Source organism: Gadus chalcogrammus, chromosome 6 (assembly GCF_026213295.1).
Source record: "Gadus chalcogrammus isolate NIFS_2021 chromosome 6, NIFS_Gcha_1.0, whole genome shotgun sequence".
In the NCBI taxonomy this organism is placed as follows: domain Eukaryota; kingdom Metazoa; phylum Chordata; class Actinopteri; order Gadiformes; family Gadidae; genus Gadus; species Gadus chalcogrammus.
Genome location: NC_079417.1, coordinates 7,056,867 through 7,076,395, shown reverse-complemented (window position 1 = coordinate 7,076,395; position 19,529 = coordinate 7,056,867). Strand labels below are relative to the sequence as shown.

Here is a 19,529-nt window from a genome sequence, read left to right as displayed (position 1 = left end):
GGAGTGTGTGCAAATGTCTGTTGAAACTGGCTGCCTTGTGTGTGTGTGCATGCGAACAGTTTGTGTTCAGTTTTTCATTCTTTTTTTCGCATTTCTGTGTGTATGTGAGTGTGCGTGCACTCCTGTGCAGGCCTGGTTGATTAACGTCTCCATTATGTTTGTGCATCTGCAACCAGGTGTGGGTTCTTCGCTCATCTGTGCACGTGTGGCGTCCTGGGCGGGCCTCGCTAAACGCCAGCACGGTGTAATTAAAGCCAATCTGAGTGCTGTCAACGGGTGACGGCCTACCCCTGTGCTGCAACGCTGCCTCTGCCTTTAACTGTAATTAGGGCCAACAGGGAGCTGTGACAGGTGTACGACGCACGCGTGTGTTTGGGCAGGCATGTGAGAGAGGCTGTCTCACACCTGAGGAATACTGAAGAGGAAGGAAGAAGAAGTTATGTGAGCGATATGTTTATCCACGAGCAAACGGTGAAACAAGGCTGAATATGTGGTTTATTTTTCGTGATGAAACACAAAATTGTTATTTTATTCCTCCGTTGAAGGTGCACTAGGTAAAATTCAAAAGTTGTAAAGAGAGAACACAGGAAAGCCAAAAGCAACTCCAAAAATGCACTCTCCCTCTCTGCTCTCTCCCTCCCTATGTTTCTCGGCCCTTAAGAAATATTTAAGTTCACTCACCTGTGATGACCGATACATTCTCCAAACCCATATCAGAGTGGACTCCCTGATTGGTCCGAATCGAGCTGGGAGTGGTCATACATCTAAATCGAGTCATGCAGACTAGTAGCCGCAGTCAACCCGAAAAATATAGTCTCACAGAGCATTTAACGCACTAATTGCTATCGGAAGGCCATGCCCTCTTTAACAAGATACATCAAATACCAGCTCTTGAACCTCAGACCTACAGCACCTTTAAACACACCTCCAATTCATACTTTGCACAAATCCCTTTTTGCAGGTTTCATTATGTGTGTGTGTGTGTGTGTGTGTGTGTGTGTGTGTGTGTGTGTGTGTGTGTGTGTGTGTGTGTGTGTGTGTGTGTGTGTGTGTGTGTGTGTGTGTGTGTGTGTGTGTGTGTGTGTGTGTGTGTGTGTGTGCTTTTGTGCCACTCTTCTCCCCCTGTGTTTTCCTCTGCTATCCTCCCACTGCGTCTCTAATGGAAGCGCTGATGGGCCTGCACTGATTAAAGCCGGAGGAGGTGAGCGCCACCGGTGGTGGAGATGACAGTGTGAGGCTGGCATGACAGCTCCACTATGTGTAGGACAAATGAATCCTGTCGCTATATTCAGCCGCGGCCATCAATTATTCAAAGTCGCCGCGACAAGACACGTTTCCAGTAATTCGGATGTGGCTGCGGCCGTGTACTGCACAGCTTCCCTGCCAGCGGTGGCCATGTTTCTTCGTCTTCTTCGTTCTCAAGTGAAACTTGCCTTTTGCATATTTTATCTGTGACCTCCAGTCACTGCATGAGTGTGTCTTTTTTTTGGCTTGTTCTTTTTTAGTTATCGACTTGGATAACAGAAACGGTAGGAAAAGAGATTTTCTTTTTTTCCAATGTTTGAAAACATTTTGAAATTATATGAAAACCACAAAGAGAGACACCTTGTCCTCAAGCTGGTGTGTTTGTGTTTGTATGTGTCTGTTTCTGTCTGTGTGTATGTGTTTGTGTTTGTGTTTGTGTCTGTGTTTATGTGCGTGTGTCTGATGTATGTATATATTTTAGGAATGGCAAGCTACTAAAATATGTACCCACCCGGCGGTCCAACATACAGCCGACAGCACTGTTATAAAGTCTAGGATGCAAGAAACCCTTGCTTCCGATATAACTATCTCGACATGCAAGTACTGTGGCTGTCAGCGTTTGGCTATGTAACGCTCTGGTTATGCCGCTTAGAGACATAATTATATTGGAAATCACTCTCGCTCATCTTCCATTAAAAGCAGCGGAGCCGGCAGTTTGTTTCACATAAAGCAGAAGGAATTAGCGGGGAGCAGCCTTATCATATGAGGTTAAAGACACTTCAATAGTTTCAACTACTATGGGGATGTGTGAATAATGACAAGGATAAAACGACTCTTATGCGTGCAAACCTAAAATATAAAACACACAGACGCATTTATATCTATATATATATATACATAGAATGTATAAGTCTGGTGGAATCACATCAGATTAACATCACTTCTCTTCTCTCTCTTCAGGACACCCCGCCACCAAACAGCTATGACATCGTAGCGTTCGACAAAAGCTTTGGCCACGCCTCCTTGGCTGAACCCCGAACCAAGGGAGCCAAGAGATTCCAGGGTGGCTTCCTGTCCAGCGAGCCACGCGTCTCCTCCTTTCTGCAGTCCGACCCCAATCTACCAGGTATGTCATTTGAGACAAAGATTGTATTAACTGTTTTTTCACCATGCATTAGTTCAGATGCACAATAACATCGGCCCATCTATCTGTTTGTTTTGACAGCAGTTTTCTATTCATACACGTTTTTCTCTTTTAATTTCTTCGACATTTCCCATAATAGTAATAATAAAAAACACAAGGCACATAGGGAGATTCAGGTTTTTAATATAATGGGTCCTAATGGACGGCGATGCGATTTGTGCTAATGTGCCTTTTCTGAAATGTTAACATTCAAAGCCGCAGACAACAGTACAAATAAATAACTTTCCCTTTTGGAAGTTATGCCCCATATACTTTTATTCACTTTGCACTTTACAAATGTTTTTGTCGTCCTTTTTAACCAAATGCTGGCAGACCGACAACTTCTTTGGTATCAATTAATTTGGAGCGGAGTAAATGTTCAGTAAGCTACGACTAGCAGTCTTCCTTAAGTTGGGCGAGGAGAAAAGTCTTGATAACCAGGATGTTTGGAGCTCCTGTCTAACAAGTCATATAGTCTATCAAACCATATGTTTATTAAAACAGAAACTGCGGAGCTTTCAATATTGTATTTATTCAGAATTAATTTTATTTCTAACACAATCTATCCTATCGCTCGAAAATAATACAAATAAAATCAGTCTGCATTTGTCCGCCCTGCTGTCTGCGCTTCTTTCCTCAGGGATCACCAGCGATTATCCATCCATGAGAATTAAGGCCATCAAGTCCAAATACTATCGACCAGCCAATCGACCGACCGACCTCAACTCGTCAGCCGTAGTGCATGCACACTTCGTTTATCGTTCGCACAGCCATGATGAATGCGTCCAAAAAAAGCCCCTCAAAAGCCATGGCTGGTTATGCCCATTCTGGTTAGCCCAATAACCCCGTGACCCCCGGCAGCACCCACTCATAAGCCCCCCACCGGACCCCTCCTGCCCAGTATTTAACTCTGTGACACTCCCGTTGCAAAAATGTTGTTTCAAAATTGATAGATTCATGACTTATTTGGATAATTTATGACGGGGCCAACGTTGAACCGAGGTACTCTCAGCCCCATGAGACCCCTCAAAACGTTTATCCAGGAACACATTTGCATATAAATAGATTTGAACCGGTTGCAATAATGTGTGTTTCTGACGTCCACATCCAGATATCACACAGCACGCACGCGCACCCACACACGCACGCACGGTCACATTCAGGGAGGCAGGTGGACAGGCCGGCAGGTGCACACACACACACACACACACACACACACACACACACACACACACCTACACACACCTACACACACACACACACACACACACACACACACACATATTCCAAAATCATTGGTGCTCGCTCACATAAACAAACATGGGACATAAGATAACAGTCACACTAACACACGTGCACACGCAGACACACACACTCACACAGAGACACACAGGACATGGACAACTCTTCGGTGCCCGCACACATAAACATACATGGGACATTAGATAACACACTCACACACAGCCATCGCTCTACCAGTTATTGAATTTGCATTTATTAATAGGCCTATATGGAACATTATCATTACCTTCCTCATTGTGTCCCCCCCCCCCCCCAATGCGATTGCATTTCTGATGTCCTAATGGACAATGTATTTAACTATCCAAGCTTTCAACCTACCTGCACACACACACACACACACACACACACACCAGACACACTCACGCGCGCAGATGGCCACGTAGAATGACAATTTTAGTAATAGTGTCTGTGACATTAAGCATAGGCCCCGGGCAAAATAAATTTGTGTGCATTTGTGTCCGCCTCGCCTGTCGTCCATCGGTCTGTCTGCGTTTGTGTGTGTCTAATTTCACCCCGGGTTCCCGTCGATCCTAAATGGATTGCTGCTAGCTATGGGGTCAGACAGGCACACGCTGAGCGGCTGAATGTTTAACCTTATACCTGCTGACGTGGGGAGTTTAGTTGTTTTTTCTCTATCACTTAAATCGAATGTCCGATGGTAATCCCTTCCCTCCGACCCCCCCCCCCCCCCCCCCCCCCCCCCCCAACCTCCTCCATTGTCCTCGCCATAATGCAGTTATAAGCCTGTGGAGATACTTAAAAGTTTCTGTATGTGCAGAACCGAAGAAAATCCCAAGTTTTTCGAAGTTATTTAATAGTTCCATTTCGTTCCTCGGTGCAGATTTAGCTCTCGTATTAAACGACTTTTGGGAACCCCCCGGGGCTTAGGGTATTCATTTCAATAATATTTGAATGTTTTTTTTAATGCCATTAAATGCAAATGTCACCTCTTTGAATGAACATGACTTCATGCAAACCGTGGCGTTCTCATTTGCCACGCATTGTTGTGCGAGCATGCTGATGGGTGAATGCATCGTTGTTTCTGTGAGCACACAAGGCTTGTGTTTGTGTGTGAGAGTGTGTGTGTGTGTGTGTGTGATAAAATTGTATTACATTAATTGGATCTGTGTTTGTTTGTTGATGTCTTTTTCAAGATGCCCTACGATGCCTCGTGTATTGGATTATTTTTCCTGGCCGTAAAATATCCATAACCCTATCTATGTGACGGCTATGTATTGATGCTATCAAGTAACAGACCTAGAATATTAAACATATATAGGACCTCCAAGCTGTGTTTGTGGAAAATATGTTGACTACTCTACACCTGTGTGACCTGTGTGTCCAGTGTGCATCTGCTCACGATAAGTTCACGTGCCTGTGTTTGTTAAAGAATACTCCTCAAGGCAGTATTCTGTGTGTGGGTTGTTGTGGGGTTTTATGTTGTTTATCGATGTTTGTGCGTGAAATAGGCATTTTGTGTAGTAACTATAGTTGTTATACAGGGCATTACAGGTGTGTGTGTGTGTGTGTGTGTGTGTGTGTGTGTGTGTGTGTGTGTGTGTGTGTGTGTGTGTGTGTGTGTGTGTGTGTGTGTGTGTGTGTGTGTGTGTGTGTGTGTGTGTGTGTGTGTCCAGGACCTGGCCAGTATAGCCCGGTCACAAAGACGTCTCCACAGCAGACTCTGTTCGTATGCAGGGAGGATCGATTCAAAGTCCAGAGGAATTCCAACCCCGGCCCGGGCACTTATCAGGTAAACACACAAAGGTCTTAGATGAGTATCTGGATTGTAGAACCCTCGCTGAATCTAGATTGTACCTGGATCGAAAAAGCAAATCTGTTTACATGAAAGGCTCGACATGCTCAGAATACTGTCACCCTGTTTTACACATCGTGGGGAGTTTGGGAGAGATCCTCGCCTGATACACGCAGGCGTACAAACAAGGTGTCCGCGGATCCTTCAAAATTATGAAAAGCATTTAATTATATAATCAAGTGCTGAAATTTTCTGAACATTTCAAAGTATCTTTTATTGCGCTTAAACATTCCATAGATAGGAAATGATGCAGCTTTACAAAGACTAGAATTGTCAGAATGAAGAGGTCCATATTTGTTTTAGGGGAACTGTTATACAAAGAGGTCAAGTACTCGTGGAAACCAGCCTTGCAAATATACTCCAGTATAACAAAGTTAGTTATAATTAAATTCAAGCTATTAATTAATCGCATTGGTTATCAATTAAATCGTCCGATCATGGTGAAGTGTAAACTCACCGAGCGGTGGGTAGACGACCCAAGGTTTTCGGGCTGGCTCATCGAGGTTGTTTGATGGAAGGCGCGTAAAGACATTTTTCATGCCTGGAACGCTGGGGGTCAATGCTGTCGAATGACACACGCAGTCCGCAAAACATGTCTCAATTGCCAAAAAATATCTGCCTGCAAAATCGTAGCACATTTCTGTACAGGCTCCCGCCACCACCTCAACCACCAACAACACCGGCAACAGCAACAGCAACAGCTGAAACGTCAGATCTCTGGGCATTAGGATCAACAGCGACGTTGGGATGGGGGAGATGTTTATTTTATCTGAAGCGACAGTCAATTGAAATAAAGGCAATAAAAGAGCTAGGAATCCTCAAGCAGACCTAAAGGTAGGCTGCTCTGACATGGGGGATCAAACCTAGTACCTTTTGACTGGGTTGGCAATTTAACAGCTGGACCTGCACATTTGATACCGGTCCGTTAGTCAAGTTCTCTCTAGGTAACTGGGCCACGGAACTGCAACTTCAATGTAAGTAGTATGTTAAATACAAGTAAATGATCTAACTTAGAGAGAAAACTATATTATATAGTCTATGTTGTGAAAAGACAGTTATATTATTAACATTTTCTTGTTGATCGTTATTGTTAAAGTTGCAATATGTTTTAGATTGAGCCCCTGTCAGTTTGAAGTCGGGAGACTTTCAGAACAAAAAAACCTCATTAATAGACTTTTGTCTACTTCAACTGGGCTGGCTGGGTCGAGTGGGTGGGAGGGGTTCTGAGAGTCTCCTTGAAGATTCTTGTAAATAAAGAGCGAATAATGGGTTGGCTGGCATTTAACATTTGTATAATATATCAGTTATAGGATGTGATTTCCTTTAACATTATTGAAATCACTATCGATCAGCATTGACTACAGATGTGTCGGAGCTATGTAAAAGCAATGGTTGTAATGTTACACATTGCTTCTTTGAGTTGTGATACTTTATACATTATTCTCATTTCATCTTCAGGAATGTGCGAAGCGGCTGGAAATGAGACAGATCCTGGCCAATGTTAGCCTGGTCCTACCAGACTCTCGTACTTCATTTCCTTTGTGCAGAGAGTCTGGACCTACTCAATTGATAAATAGTATCTCACTTGATGGCTGCTGTCTGTTGAAGTTTAAAACTATTGGATCTGCCCAGTGCCACTCTGGATCTGCCATAACCAATCGCTAACGTTTTGGCGGTAATCACGTTGCGCGTGAGCTGTAAACAAACCAAACACCGTGCGTGAAGATGTCCGTCAATGAGAGCTAACTTTAACGTCATTGATCTCAGCCACTCCCTATGCTGATTGGGCGCAGAGAATTTCGACAGAGAAAACCCACGAACATACCGCAGACCCAGACGTAGTACTGAAGGGAAATTCAAATTGAGCGGAAGTACTTAGGCGGGCGGAGCTAGGCTAAGCCAATGTATAGCCAAAACCTCAGCTTGAAGTTCCTGGAGCTGCTGCAGCATGAGCAAGCTGAGCAGTATGGGTGTGTATGGGGGGGGGGGGGGGGGGCTGTTGCTGAGGGGGCTGCTTGGAGGTGTGGCCAGCTTTGAGCAGGCAGTCCGCACGAGAAGCTACTGGCACAAGAACGGCATCATTCGACATCCGCAACGCACCTCGGCATGATCTCCTCATTATAGTTAGGCTCCAATTCTACATGGTCTTCACCGGGAGCATCAGGCCTTACTGAACCAGAAACCAAACAGGGGAGCCAGTGATCCTAGTCATCGCCTCAGATTTTGCAGAATTGACGAAGGTAATGATAGCCTTGTGATAGAATTTAAACATTTTATGGACAATTTAGTTTCTGCTCTTGACATCCTTGATTCCAATTTAGATCCGAGTATCTTAAGTGAAGAAATATATAGCAGTGTTTGTAAAATTGGGTCCAATATGTATGGGACCGGGATAATATTTTATATTTTAATATTGTTAATATTTGACATCTGCTTTGAGGATGCTGACATTTTTGTGTCAAGAGGGATGTGTTCCCCAACCTCACACAGCTGCAGCTGGTGAGACCGACGAGAAGAATTGGGTCGACCCAAAGGAGATGAAAATAGCCCTGAATGCAGAATCAAGGGTACTATATCATTTTCTTATTCACCGGAAGGAGACGGCACATGGTGTGATCGGTCATTCACTACTTTTCCCATTATCACTCTGTCATGGACTCCAGCAGAACTAAAAAGATGGGGGGCTCTCAGTCCTTGAGTTTAGGAAAGAGTGCAAAACAGGGCTGTCGAAGATCATACAGAAAGTACAGGAGCGATCACCTCTGAACTACGCCACAGAGAGACGGGTTGCCCGTTTGGAACCCAAGACCATGTACACACACAGAGACTGGTGCCAGGGGAGGAAGTCCGGTCTGGTTGCAGAGGTGTCTGCACGATCAGCATTTGTCAGGAGGTGTTTCTGCTGGTAGGAGGGAATAGAGCACCTGGGCAGTTCTGTACGTCACACACACACACACGCACTGCACACACGCGCACGCACCCACACTTCACATGCACATACACTTCGCGCTCACTCACTCACTCACTCACTCACTCACTCACTCACTCACTCACTCACTCACTCACTCACTCACTCACTCACTCACTCACTCACTCACTCACTCACTCACTCACTCACTCACTCACTCACTCACTCACTCACTCACTCACTCACTCACTCACTCACTCACTCACTCACTCACCCACTCACACACCCTCTGTCATTCTCAAACAACTCTCCACACAACACACAGTCCACTGCTCAACCTCTGGCTATAGCTTGTCCTTCTCAGCCCAATCTCTCTGCAGTCCTTCTTCCCCTGTCCCACGAGGCAGATCTGTAACATGTAGGAGGAAACAGTCAACGCTCAGCACCTCAAAAGGGACGATGTCACATTCTGGGGGCGGGTCCTCGCGGTTCCTTTGTCCGAGCGGAGATGCTGGCATCTGCCGCGTCAGCTGGGTCGAGCGACCAGCCGCACTCAGAAGAGGAATGGATGAGAGAGCCGGAAACGGGAACGACGAAGATATGCATCAGAGGAGGACATAGCAGTAGAGCAGGGAAGGAGCACGGCAACTCTGCTCGTGGTCACAAACAGCCTGAACCAAGACGCAGGCCGGCTTGCTGAGCAGGCAGAAAGGAAGGCTGGCGCCCTTAATGGCCCAGCTCATCACAAAATCAAATACTCAGAGGAAGCGCTACAGAGAAAACATGGGGGATCTCAAAACACGTGTTGGGGAGTTGGGGAAGAAGACGACAGAACTAGGATACTCCAAATGAGCATAAGTATCATGTCCCGTTACCCTGATTTTGTTTATATTTAACAGTTGTCAATAAACATGTTTTCCCCAACCTAGGATTTGGAGGATTTTTGTGATTGTGAAATTGGTATTCAATTTATGGCATTAAAGAGGGATTAAATCTGATTGCCACATCCAGGGTTGGAATTATCCCAGAGAATGGGCATTGATTTAGAAACCGGGGTGTAAGAGTTTACAATGCTTTTGAAAATGTTGCAGATGAGGTTGAATAAAAAAGTTGCACAGGGTAGGCATCCCAGAATTGTTCAAAAGAAAATTAGGCACACCACGGCGCAATTCAGAGAATACAGCATATGATTTCCTGTTATTGTGGGAAGTTCAGGTGCGCAAAGCCACACCAACGGCGTACATACGTAAGCATATATATTCATACTTCAGACCTGGGATGTCTTTTGTTCTTTTCACAACATAACATGGCTAAACTGAACTGTTGGTTAGCTCTTTCGCTCTCTGAGTTGGACTCTCCTGCCCGTGCGCGTGTCTGCGCGTCGTGTCAATTTCAATCTGTTTTTCATAGGACATATAGCCGGAGACAGTCAGGGCCGCCTGTAAACGCCTGTGATGGATGGGTGAGATCCGCTGCGGTGCGCGGACCCCGCTGAGTACGCCCGCTAAACACTGAAGGCAAATCACAGCCCGTGATTGACGAGCCTGGAACACACTTCCTGGTCCCACGCGTTCATCAGGGGGGGTAATTTTATCACCGGAGCCAGCGGGTTCCTCTGCTTTCGTCTCTCCTATAGCCGGCCTCTCTCCTGTTCTCTTGCCTGCTACCCTCGCCTCTCCTCTCCTCTGCTCATCTTCTCCTCCCTCCATCCTCTTCTCCTTTTTCTCCTCTCCCCTCCTCTCCTCTCCCCTCACCTCTCGTCTCCTTTCCCCTCCTTCCTCTCCTTCCTCTCTCCTACCCCTCACCTCTCCTCTCCTTCCCTCTCTTTTCTGTGCCCTCCTCTCCTACCCCTCACCTCCCTTCTCCTTTCCTCTCCTTCCTCTCTCCTCTCCCTCACCTCTCATTTTCATTTTCTTTCCTCTCCGCTCCTCGCCTTGACTCTCTCTTGCCTTACCCCCCCCCTCCCTCCCTCCCTCCCTTCCTCTCCCTTCCTCTCCCACGCCTTCCTGTCCTCCCTCTCCTCTGCCCTCTTATTTGCTTCATCCGTTAGTCCCTCCCTATTTATTTATCTCACTCAGCCATCGCTCTCTCTGTCTCTCCCTTTCCTATATGTCATGCGGCTCTATCCACACCCTCTCACTCCTCCCTCCTTTTATGTCTCAGTGTTTATTTGGCACTTTTGTAGTTTCTTTTTATTCCTCTCTTGTCTCTTTTATAAATCCCTTCTACTGACGACGTGCTTTTGTTGTCGGTGGTTGAGGAAATGGTGGCGCTGATGGAATCTAAGATGACACACTGGGCCCTATCTTGCATCCGGCGCAAGTGACTTAGTCACTGGCGCATGTGTCGTTGCTAGTTTACAACTGGCGCAGAGCGTTCTTTTCCCACCAGCGCCACTCGCCGGTAAATTAGGGATTGATCATGCGCCGCAAGGGGCGGTTCGGCGGAAGGAGGAGGCGTGTTCTGGCGCAAACGGTATTTTGCCGTCTCTGAATACCATTGCGCTACTGACCAGGAAATACCTGGTTTAAAGTCAGTGGTGCGTTGTTCAGACGCTATTTTAAGGGCGCATGCATACATGCGCATGCGATGCATACGGATTGCTTGTGCACCTCGCGCATACACTTTGCTTCTCTCATCTACCTAGCCGTACATTCTTGGTAAATTATTTGGGAAAGAACAGCTGATGCAGCGGTAATAAGTTGTACTTTTAAATCAATGCATCTGCAAACACCGTACAGCAAACACATATTTTCTTGACACAGACATCGTGTAGGCCTACATGCCCATAACTTTTAGGATTGATGAGTAGGCCTATTTGATCGTGAAAAACATTGTTTTACCGCGAGTGAGTGTTAAAAAGAATGAATGAATGCGGGCGCGCGTGTGTGCTCTGTAAGGCGCCCAGTTTCCAACCTCGAAATTTCACTTCATTTAAATTTAATTTGCATGGTATTTCTTATCCTTACCAGATGCCCGAACCACCTCAGCTGACTCCTTTCTAAGTAAAGGAGCAGCGGCTCTAATCCGAGTTCCTCACGGATGGCTGAGCTTCTCACCCTATCCCTATCTCGTCCTTTCGGTCATCACCCAACCCTCATGACCATAGGTGAGGATAGGAACGAAGATCGACCGGTAGATCGAGAGCTTTGCCTTGCGGCTCAGCTCTTTTTTTCGTAACAACGGTAAAGCGAACGCAATACCGCCTCCGCTGCTCCGATTCTCCGGCCAATCTCACGCTCCATAGTTCCCTCACTCGCGAACAAGACCCCGAGGTACTTGAACTCCTTCACTTGGGCAAACTAAACACGTAACGCATAATACAATCAATGGCAATGTCTATTACCGCGGGGACACATGCATATTAGGATAGCATACAATACTGATAAGAAACAATGTTTATAATGTATTGCGTATATCATTAAATAGAACCACAGTTACCGCATATCATATGTTATAGCCTATCATACGTTTTCTTTGCCGAAATTTATTTGAGGACTCAGTATATTCCATGTGTGAATTAGGCCATATTATTTGGCAATAAACTAAGCCATTTGCAGTTTGAAATTCTCGGAGACTGCAGACGCGCTGTCAAAATATCAACTCGTCCGATTCAAATGCGCTCATGGCTCTTAAAGGGGATGGGAGCTGGCACTCTCATTGGTTTGTTGCACGTTACGCCCAAACCACACCTACGGGTAATTAGGCTGCTTCAGACCAACCCTTTTGACACTTGCGCCGCGGCGCAAGCGTCATTTATCCGCCTGTAAAATAGCGATAGCGCCGTAGAACCGCCCACAAAGCTACTTGCGCTTTGCGCTTCCCTCTTGCGTTTCAGACCGTTAAAATAGGGCCCACTGTGTGTGTGTGTGTGTGTGTGTGTGTGTGTGTGTGTGTGTGTGTGTGTGTGTGTGTGTGTGTGTGTGTGTGTGTGTGTGTGTGTGTGTGTGTGTGTGTGTGTGTGTGTTGGGGTTCAGTCTGTCTGGCACACACAGACTGAACCAAGTAGTAAATCCCAGGTTATTTCTTATACATCTCCTTCCCATCCCGTCTGTTGATCTCGTCTTTCCTTTTTTCTTTCATTCTTTCTTTCTTCCTCGTCTGCCAATGTATTTGCAAAGATGAGACACGCTGTTGAGTATCTCCATTAGTTACTATCAAAAACGTTAATGTTCCTGTCCCCTCCTTCTGTTACTTTATTACTCTTCTCTCCTCTCGTCACTTCTTCATCTTCACCCCTCTTTTCCTGCTTCTGCACAATGTGTCCCTCCTGTGAGAGATGAACGAATGGACCAAGGTTAAAATAAAGGAAGAGGAGGCGGTAAGGAAGTGGGGGGTTGGAATGAATCAGGCGATGTTGAAATGCCGCAAATAGGCACCAGCCGCCCATAATCACAGCTCCTTAAGCATTAGCCTGTGTGAACGCCCATGTGGGCACTGTGTGTGTGTGTGTGTGTGTGTGTGTGTGTGTGTGTGTGTGTGTGTGTGTGTGTGTGTGTGTGTGTGTGTGTGTGTGTGTGTGTGTGTGTGTGTGTGTGTGTGTGTGTGTGTGTGTGTCCCCTTGTGTGTGTGCCCATTGTATCTGAACATAAAGCTACCCACTTGAGAAACATAAGTCCACAGCGAGGGCTCATTGAGATTGGCCATGATACGCATCCGCCAGCAGACAGAGCCGGAAAACCAGGCTCCATTACCCCTCTCTCACACACTCCACCGTCTTCACTGGTTGGCCCTCATTTAGTTTGAGAGCCTAAGTACGATTATTAGGGAGAGGTACAGAGAGAGAGAGAGAGAGAGAGAGAGCAGCAGAGATATATAAAGACAAAACAGAGGGAGCGATAGATGGAGGTAGAGACAGACGGAGGTGGATAACGGGAGCGAGGGAGCGAGGACAGGGGGAGAGGATGGGGAGGTAAGAGGGAAAGAGGAGCAGATAGTTGGATTGAGTAAACCGGGACAGAGGTACACGTCTACGTGGGGTGGGATGACGCATTGTTCAACAGAGACAGTCATTCAAATAATGAACCACAGGTAGGGAGAGAGAGAGAGAGGGAGAGAGAGGGAGAGAGAGCGAGAGAGAGGGAGTGAGAGAGAGAGGTAGAGAGAATGCAGGCGGTGGGAGACAGAGGCCTATTGCTAATCATGAGAAACCACGGCACTGTATCGTACGCAAACTGAGGACGGTGCTTCCATAGCTCACCTGTGATGAGCCGGGCTCATCCACCTCCCGAAGCTACGCAGTGCGCACTGATCGCATCCAATCCTCCACGCCTCCACCTGTCCTACAGCAGCTCTGTGTGTGCATGCGTACGTGCACGTGCATGCGCGTGTGTGTGTGTGTATGTGTGTGCAAGTACACAGACCTTCTACTTTGCACACGTGTTCCGTAAGGCTCCCATCAACACCATCAACACCTCCGCGGCTGGCGAAACATCCCATAATCTCCTCCCTTCATTGCCATGCTGGCGGCGCCATCAGATCCAAGAGGCCCCTCCCCTCACCCCACCGTAACCCCTACTACCAACCCCCCCCCACCTCTACCCCGACCTCCGGGGCCACCCCAGGGTGCCCTGCCTGTGAACCCCGGGCCCTCTCTTCCCGTCCCGATCGATACGGAGACGTGGAGGGCGGAGGCTGTGTAGCTAAATCCTCGCGCCGCGTCGCCCGCATACTGATGGCCGGAAGGGGATGAAGAGACGGGGGCACGCACGTGAGCGCACGGGCGTGTGCATGAGCTGCATACAGAGGCACACGGGGACACACGCACGCACAGGGACACGTACACGCATTCACGCGTACTCTCACTGTGGCCACACACACACGCATGCACGTACGCGAACTCTCACAGAGGTGGTGTCTTGATGGTGCTTGTGTGCATTGGAGTGCACATGTATTCTATTACATCTAGTGTGTGTGTGTGTGTGTGTGTGTGTGTGTGTGTGTGTGTGTGTGTGTGTGTGCGAGTAAGGGTCTTTGATAACTTGTGAGAGCTGAGTATTCCCAGGCTGTTGTGGAGCAGGTGTGAAGAGAGAAGGTGACACGCAGACACTTATCTGAGAGAGACTTATCTGTCTCTCTCTCTCTTTCTCTCTCTCTCTCTTTTTCTCCCTCCCTCTCACTCTCTCTCGCTCTCTCTTCCTCTCTCTCTCGCTCTCGCTCTCTCTTCCTCTCTCTCTCGCTCTCTCGCTCTTTCTCTTTTGCTCCTGAGTTTCGCCCTGATCTCTCTCTCTCTCTCCTGAGACACGCCCTGATCTCTCTCTCTCTCCTGAGGATCGCCCTGATCTCTCTCACTACACTCTGCCTTGTTCTCACACCCCAACATACACAGGAAAATGCACTAACAATGTGTGTGTGTTCTCTGTGTATGCCTGCGTTTGACAGATTATCAGGGTACCGCATTTTTCTGTGAGTGTGTGTCTGTGCCGTTATTGTTTTTCTATAAATCTCTATTCTTCCCTCGCTCACATATCTTCTCTGGCTTTGTTTGTGTTGTTCTTATAGGATATATGCTACCTGCCCACATCTCTCTGCTCTCTCTCTCGTCACTCTATCCCTCTCCCTCTTGCCCTCTCTTCCCTCACCCTTCCCTCTCTGTACCTTTCTCTCTCTCTCTCTTTCCCTCCCTCCCTCTCTCTGTTCTAGCACTCTCCCGCTCTCTCTGTGTCTTCCCTCTCTCTTCTTCCCTTCTCTCTCGGTCTCGGTCTCTCTCTCTCTCTCTCTCTCTCTCTCTCTCTCTCTCTCTCTCTCTCTCTCTCTCTCTCTCTCTCTCTCTGTGCTCTCTGTGCTCTCTGTGCTCTCTCTCTCTGTGCTCTCGCTCTCTCTCTCTCTCTGTGTTGTCTCTCTTTTCTCTCTGTCTGTCTCTCTCCCTCTATGTTCTCTCTCTTTTCTCTCTCTGTCTGTCTCTTCCCTCTCTCTTTCTTCCCTCTCTCTTCCCTCTGTGTTGTCTCTCTTTCCTCTCTCTCTTCCCTCTCTCTTCCCTCTCTGTGCTGTCTCTCTTTCCTCTCTCTCTCTCTCTCTGTCTGTCTCTCTCTTCCTCTATGTTCTGTCTGTTCCCTCTCTGTGTTGTCTCTCTTCCCTCTCTGTGCTGTCTCTCTTTCCTCTCTCTCTCTCTCTCTCTCTCTCTGTCTTTCTCTCTCTTCCTCTATGTTCTGTCTGTTCCCTCTCTGTGTTGTCTCTCTTTCCTCTCTCTCTGTCTGTCTCTCTCTCTTCCTCTATGTTCTGTCTCTTCCCTCTCTGTGTTGCCTCTCTTTCCTCTCTGTGTTCTCTCTCTGTGTACTCTTTCTGTTCTCTCTCTTTCCTCTCTCTCTCTCTCTGTCTCTCTCTCTTCCTCTATGTTCTGTCTCTTCCCTCTCTGTGTTGTCTCTCTTTCCTCTCTGTGTTCTCTCTCCGTGTTCTCTTTCTGTTCTCCCTCTTTCCTCTCTCTCTGTCTGTCTCTCTCTCTTCCTCTATGTTCTGTCTCTTCCCTCTCTGTGTTGTCTCTCTTTCCTCTCTGTGTTCTCTCTCCGTGTTCTCTTTCTGTTCTCCCTCTTTCCTCTCTCTCTCCCTTTCTGTTCTGCCTCTATAGCCCTCTCTCTCCCTCTGCCTGTCTTCCCTCCTATCTCCCTAGCGTTCCCTCTTCTCTCTATTCGGTCTGTCCACACTCCCATCCCTGCGCCAGCACTATCTGTGCAAGACAAATGACAAATTTGATCAAGCCGTCACCTCTATCTTCACGGTGCCCGCCACCAATATTAATGCACAACAAAATACGTGCCCCTGCCGTAACGGATGATATGATGTCATGTCCTTCATCACACCAGTGCTGCCGTGTGGGGCAGGGTGATAGGTTTCTATTACAATTTTAAAGGCTGAATGTGATGACACACATTTTGTGTGTGTCTGTGTGTGCGTGTGTGTGTGTGTGTGTGTGTGGGGGGGGGGGGGTGGCTTTGGGGAGGTGACTTAGCCTGGTGGCTTAGAATTTTCTCTGTTTCTTTCCCACGGGACTTCTGGGAGTTTTTCCGCTCTCTGTTTCAAGGCTGAGGATTTGACTGTTAACCTGTGAAGCCTTTTAGTACTGAAGCTGTGAAGATGAACTTGAGTTGACCTCTTGACTTTCTGTTTACCTGCATTCCTTTTTTTTTTGCTTTGAAGTCGCTATCAGCCACTATAGAGTTGTACAAGCTATGAGGAGAATGGGCAGTGTCCCCTTAAGACCCCTTCTAGAGGGCTTAGCCAATGAGCTGTCCCCAATTATGAGGTATTGCCTTCAGATGTGAGGAGGGCTAGCCAGAGGAAAAGGAGGAAATACACCAAAAGGTTGGGGAACAGCCACCATTAGGCATTTACAGATCCATGTGCTAACATCTAACATTGTATGTATTCATCCCTGTTCGTTCAAAATAGTGTTTGTTTGTTTTACAAAAGGAAGGTGTCGTGTGTCGCGGTACATACCTAGTTAGCCTACCTGCCACACTCGCCTGCTCGTGAAAAATCGGACTGATCTGAAGAGCATCCTTAACTCACTTTAACACAAAAATAAACACTTCACAAACAACAATGACATATAATTGTACCCTTGTAGAATAGAAGACGTCGAAGGAAAACAACAACTTGAACGTTTTGCTCACAAGTCCTTCTTGCACTGACGGTATGCAAAGCAAAATACTGTCAGTTCTGTTTAGGGCTTGTTCATCGTGACGTTACATCTCAATGACCACCTCCACGTTTTGGATAGGAGCATTGTTTAGCAATTCCTTTTGAAATGAATTGTCATTATGGAGAGACTTTGTATTTTAAATTGCCAGATAATTTCTGAATCAAAACAGAGACATTGCAGAACAATGTTTTAATCAGCCTACGTTGCAGTATATTTATGTTTATTTAGGATTTGGTTTACGGATATTTAAATTTACTTAGGATTTTACATTAGTAACTCCGCCAGAGTATGGCAAACAAAAACTCCCGTGATCCATTCGGTAATGCAAAATACGTAACATCCCCAAAAAATAATTACAAGGAAGAATTTAAATAATACACTAAATGATTTGTATGAACAAATGTAACCAGTAAACACTGAATGCTGTGTCAATACATTCTATTTACTTTGTAAATAGAATGTATTGTAACTCGGTATAAGTAACTCGGTATAAAACACGTGGAACTGAAAGCCCTTCACCTTCCTCTGCTGTCGTCTGGTTCTCCTCGCCCTCCTCCTCCTCTTCCTCCTCCTCCTCCTCCTCCTCCTCCTCGTCTTCCTCCAGCTGAGTCCGGGCGTCATGGATACGGTCCTGAAAGGCACCTTCAATGTCACACTGCACAACCCTCTGGTCCCCCGCTGGCTCACCGCTGACTCTGCTGGCCCCGTGCCGGGGCCCAGGACCGACCTGCGTGACCTGCGACCACACGCTGACGTCTCCATCTAGAGCCAAACACACACTTACTTACTTTTATAAGCAACGATGTCAAAGTTCAAAGCTTCAAAAGAAGTTCAGACGTTTGCCAAATGCACCGTCTGAGTCTAAGGGGAAAGTATTCATTATTTATATAGACATTTCTGTCTTTCGCTACATGTTTAATTTATAATGAGCAAAGTCAATTATTAAGATGAGGTGAATGTGTTATTAATTGATTGGATTAATTGGATCTGGCTGATCCCAGTTTCAATTGAAGAGAAAAAATGTAACACGTATTAAACAAATGATTATGGTCATGACAACATTAAAAAAGTGCACTGTATCTTGTCTGTTGATTCAAACTAGGAATGAATCTCCTTGATTCAAGGTGAAAGGCAATCTCTTGCAAATTGCTTTTTTACTGAGGCTTGGTTATTAGTTATTTTTTATTGGCAATGTAAGAAAATAATCAGTAAAGTACTAGTACATGAGCGCTTTCTTTGCTTTATTTTGTCTTTCATCAGAGATTACAATCGGGAGGAATTCCCCGGCCACGGCTCTGTGAATGTCAGAGTTGAAATACGGGGAACAGAATGAATTCTGCCGCACTAAAGTTGTTTCAGCTCATCCCCACATGGGCTTTTATTTCTTGTCTTTAATGAACCCATTATGTTTTCATTTGGACCTGACAAATGTTTCATTTGAGCATCATTCTCTCAAACGATCGTTTGGATTTTTGTGTTTGGATTATGCACTTATCTGGACGAGGAAGCCTGCCATCATAGTAATAACGCTTCGGATGCTGCGTGCGATTCATATTCCTAATGCATCCCTAAGGTGAACGCCTCATTTGACAGAACATTCCGGTGGCGGTTGGAATGGGAAATGTTCACATTATGACAATGTGTCTATCAGATTAACCAACAAGGATTTCCATAATGTTTAAATGTCTGTGGTTGTGTACAGTAAACAAATGACAGCATATTGTGTACGGGTTTGAAGAGATATAGTATTATCTGGTGCTTAGCATTAACGTAATTGTTTTCTCTGGCAACAGTATCTTAGTAACATAAAACTGACACACGATTTTCAATGCCATCATTAAAAGTGGATCTGAGTGGTAAAATAAATGTTTTAATAATAATAATATTAACGTAATGCTAATGCATATTGCTCATGTTTGCAATGACAACAGAAAGCTGAAATACGATGCTCTATTAACTGTGTGCAGTCAACACATTAAAATGTATGCATAACATTTAATTATGTCAAATACGCTAAATGCCAAAAAGGTAAAGACCGGGGAGGGAGCATTTGTGTTTCATACACATATAAAAAAAAAGTTCACAAATGCTTAAAAAAAATGTCATATTTTGTTTAATAAGAATGAAGCTTTGGACGTGATATACGATTCTTAATGATTCACGGACAATGTTTTATGAGCATTCTTAAATCATGTTAGCAGGAATATTTGTGCTGAGCACCCGGGAAGGCTTTAGGAAAGCGATACACACGCACAACTCATAATTCATGTTCCTATTTTGTTGCGCACTAAACGCTTCACTCGTGAATCAGCCAAACGTTGTTTGCTACACATACACAGACACACACACACGTGTAAGTGTGCGTGTGGTTACATCAATGTGTATGTATATCTGTGTCTAAAACCATTCCCACAGTTGAACGCTATAAGTAGTAAAACTT

General features: G+C 46.0%; 1 protein-coding gene across 1 annotated transcript in view; it reads left to right on the top strand.

The window, feature by feature from the left end:
- Positions 1-18,311, top strand: part of stpg2 (sperm-tail PG-rich repeat containing 2) — a 51,024-nt gene extending 32,713 nt beyond the window's left edge. The window contains exons 11-13 of the mRNA XM_056593233.1: positions 2,206-2,371; positions 5,365-5,480; positions 17,694-18,311. Coding sequence (XP_056449208.1) covers positions 2,206-2,371; positions 5,365-5,480; positions 17,694-17,855 — 444 coding nt within the window. The 3' untranslated portion in view covers positions 17,856-18,311. The remainder of the gene's footprint in view (positions 1-2,205; positions 2,372-5,364; positions 5,481-17,693) is intronic.
- Positions 18,312-19,529: the final 1,218 nt, after the last annotated feature.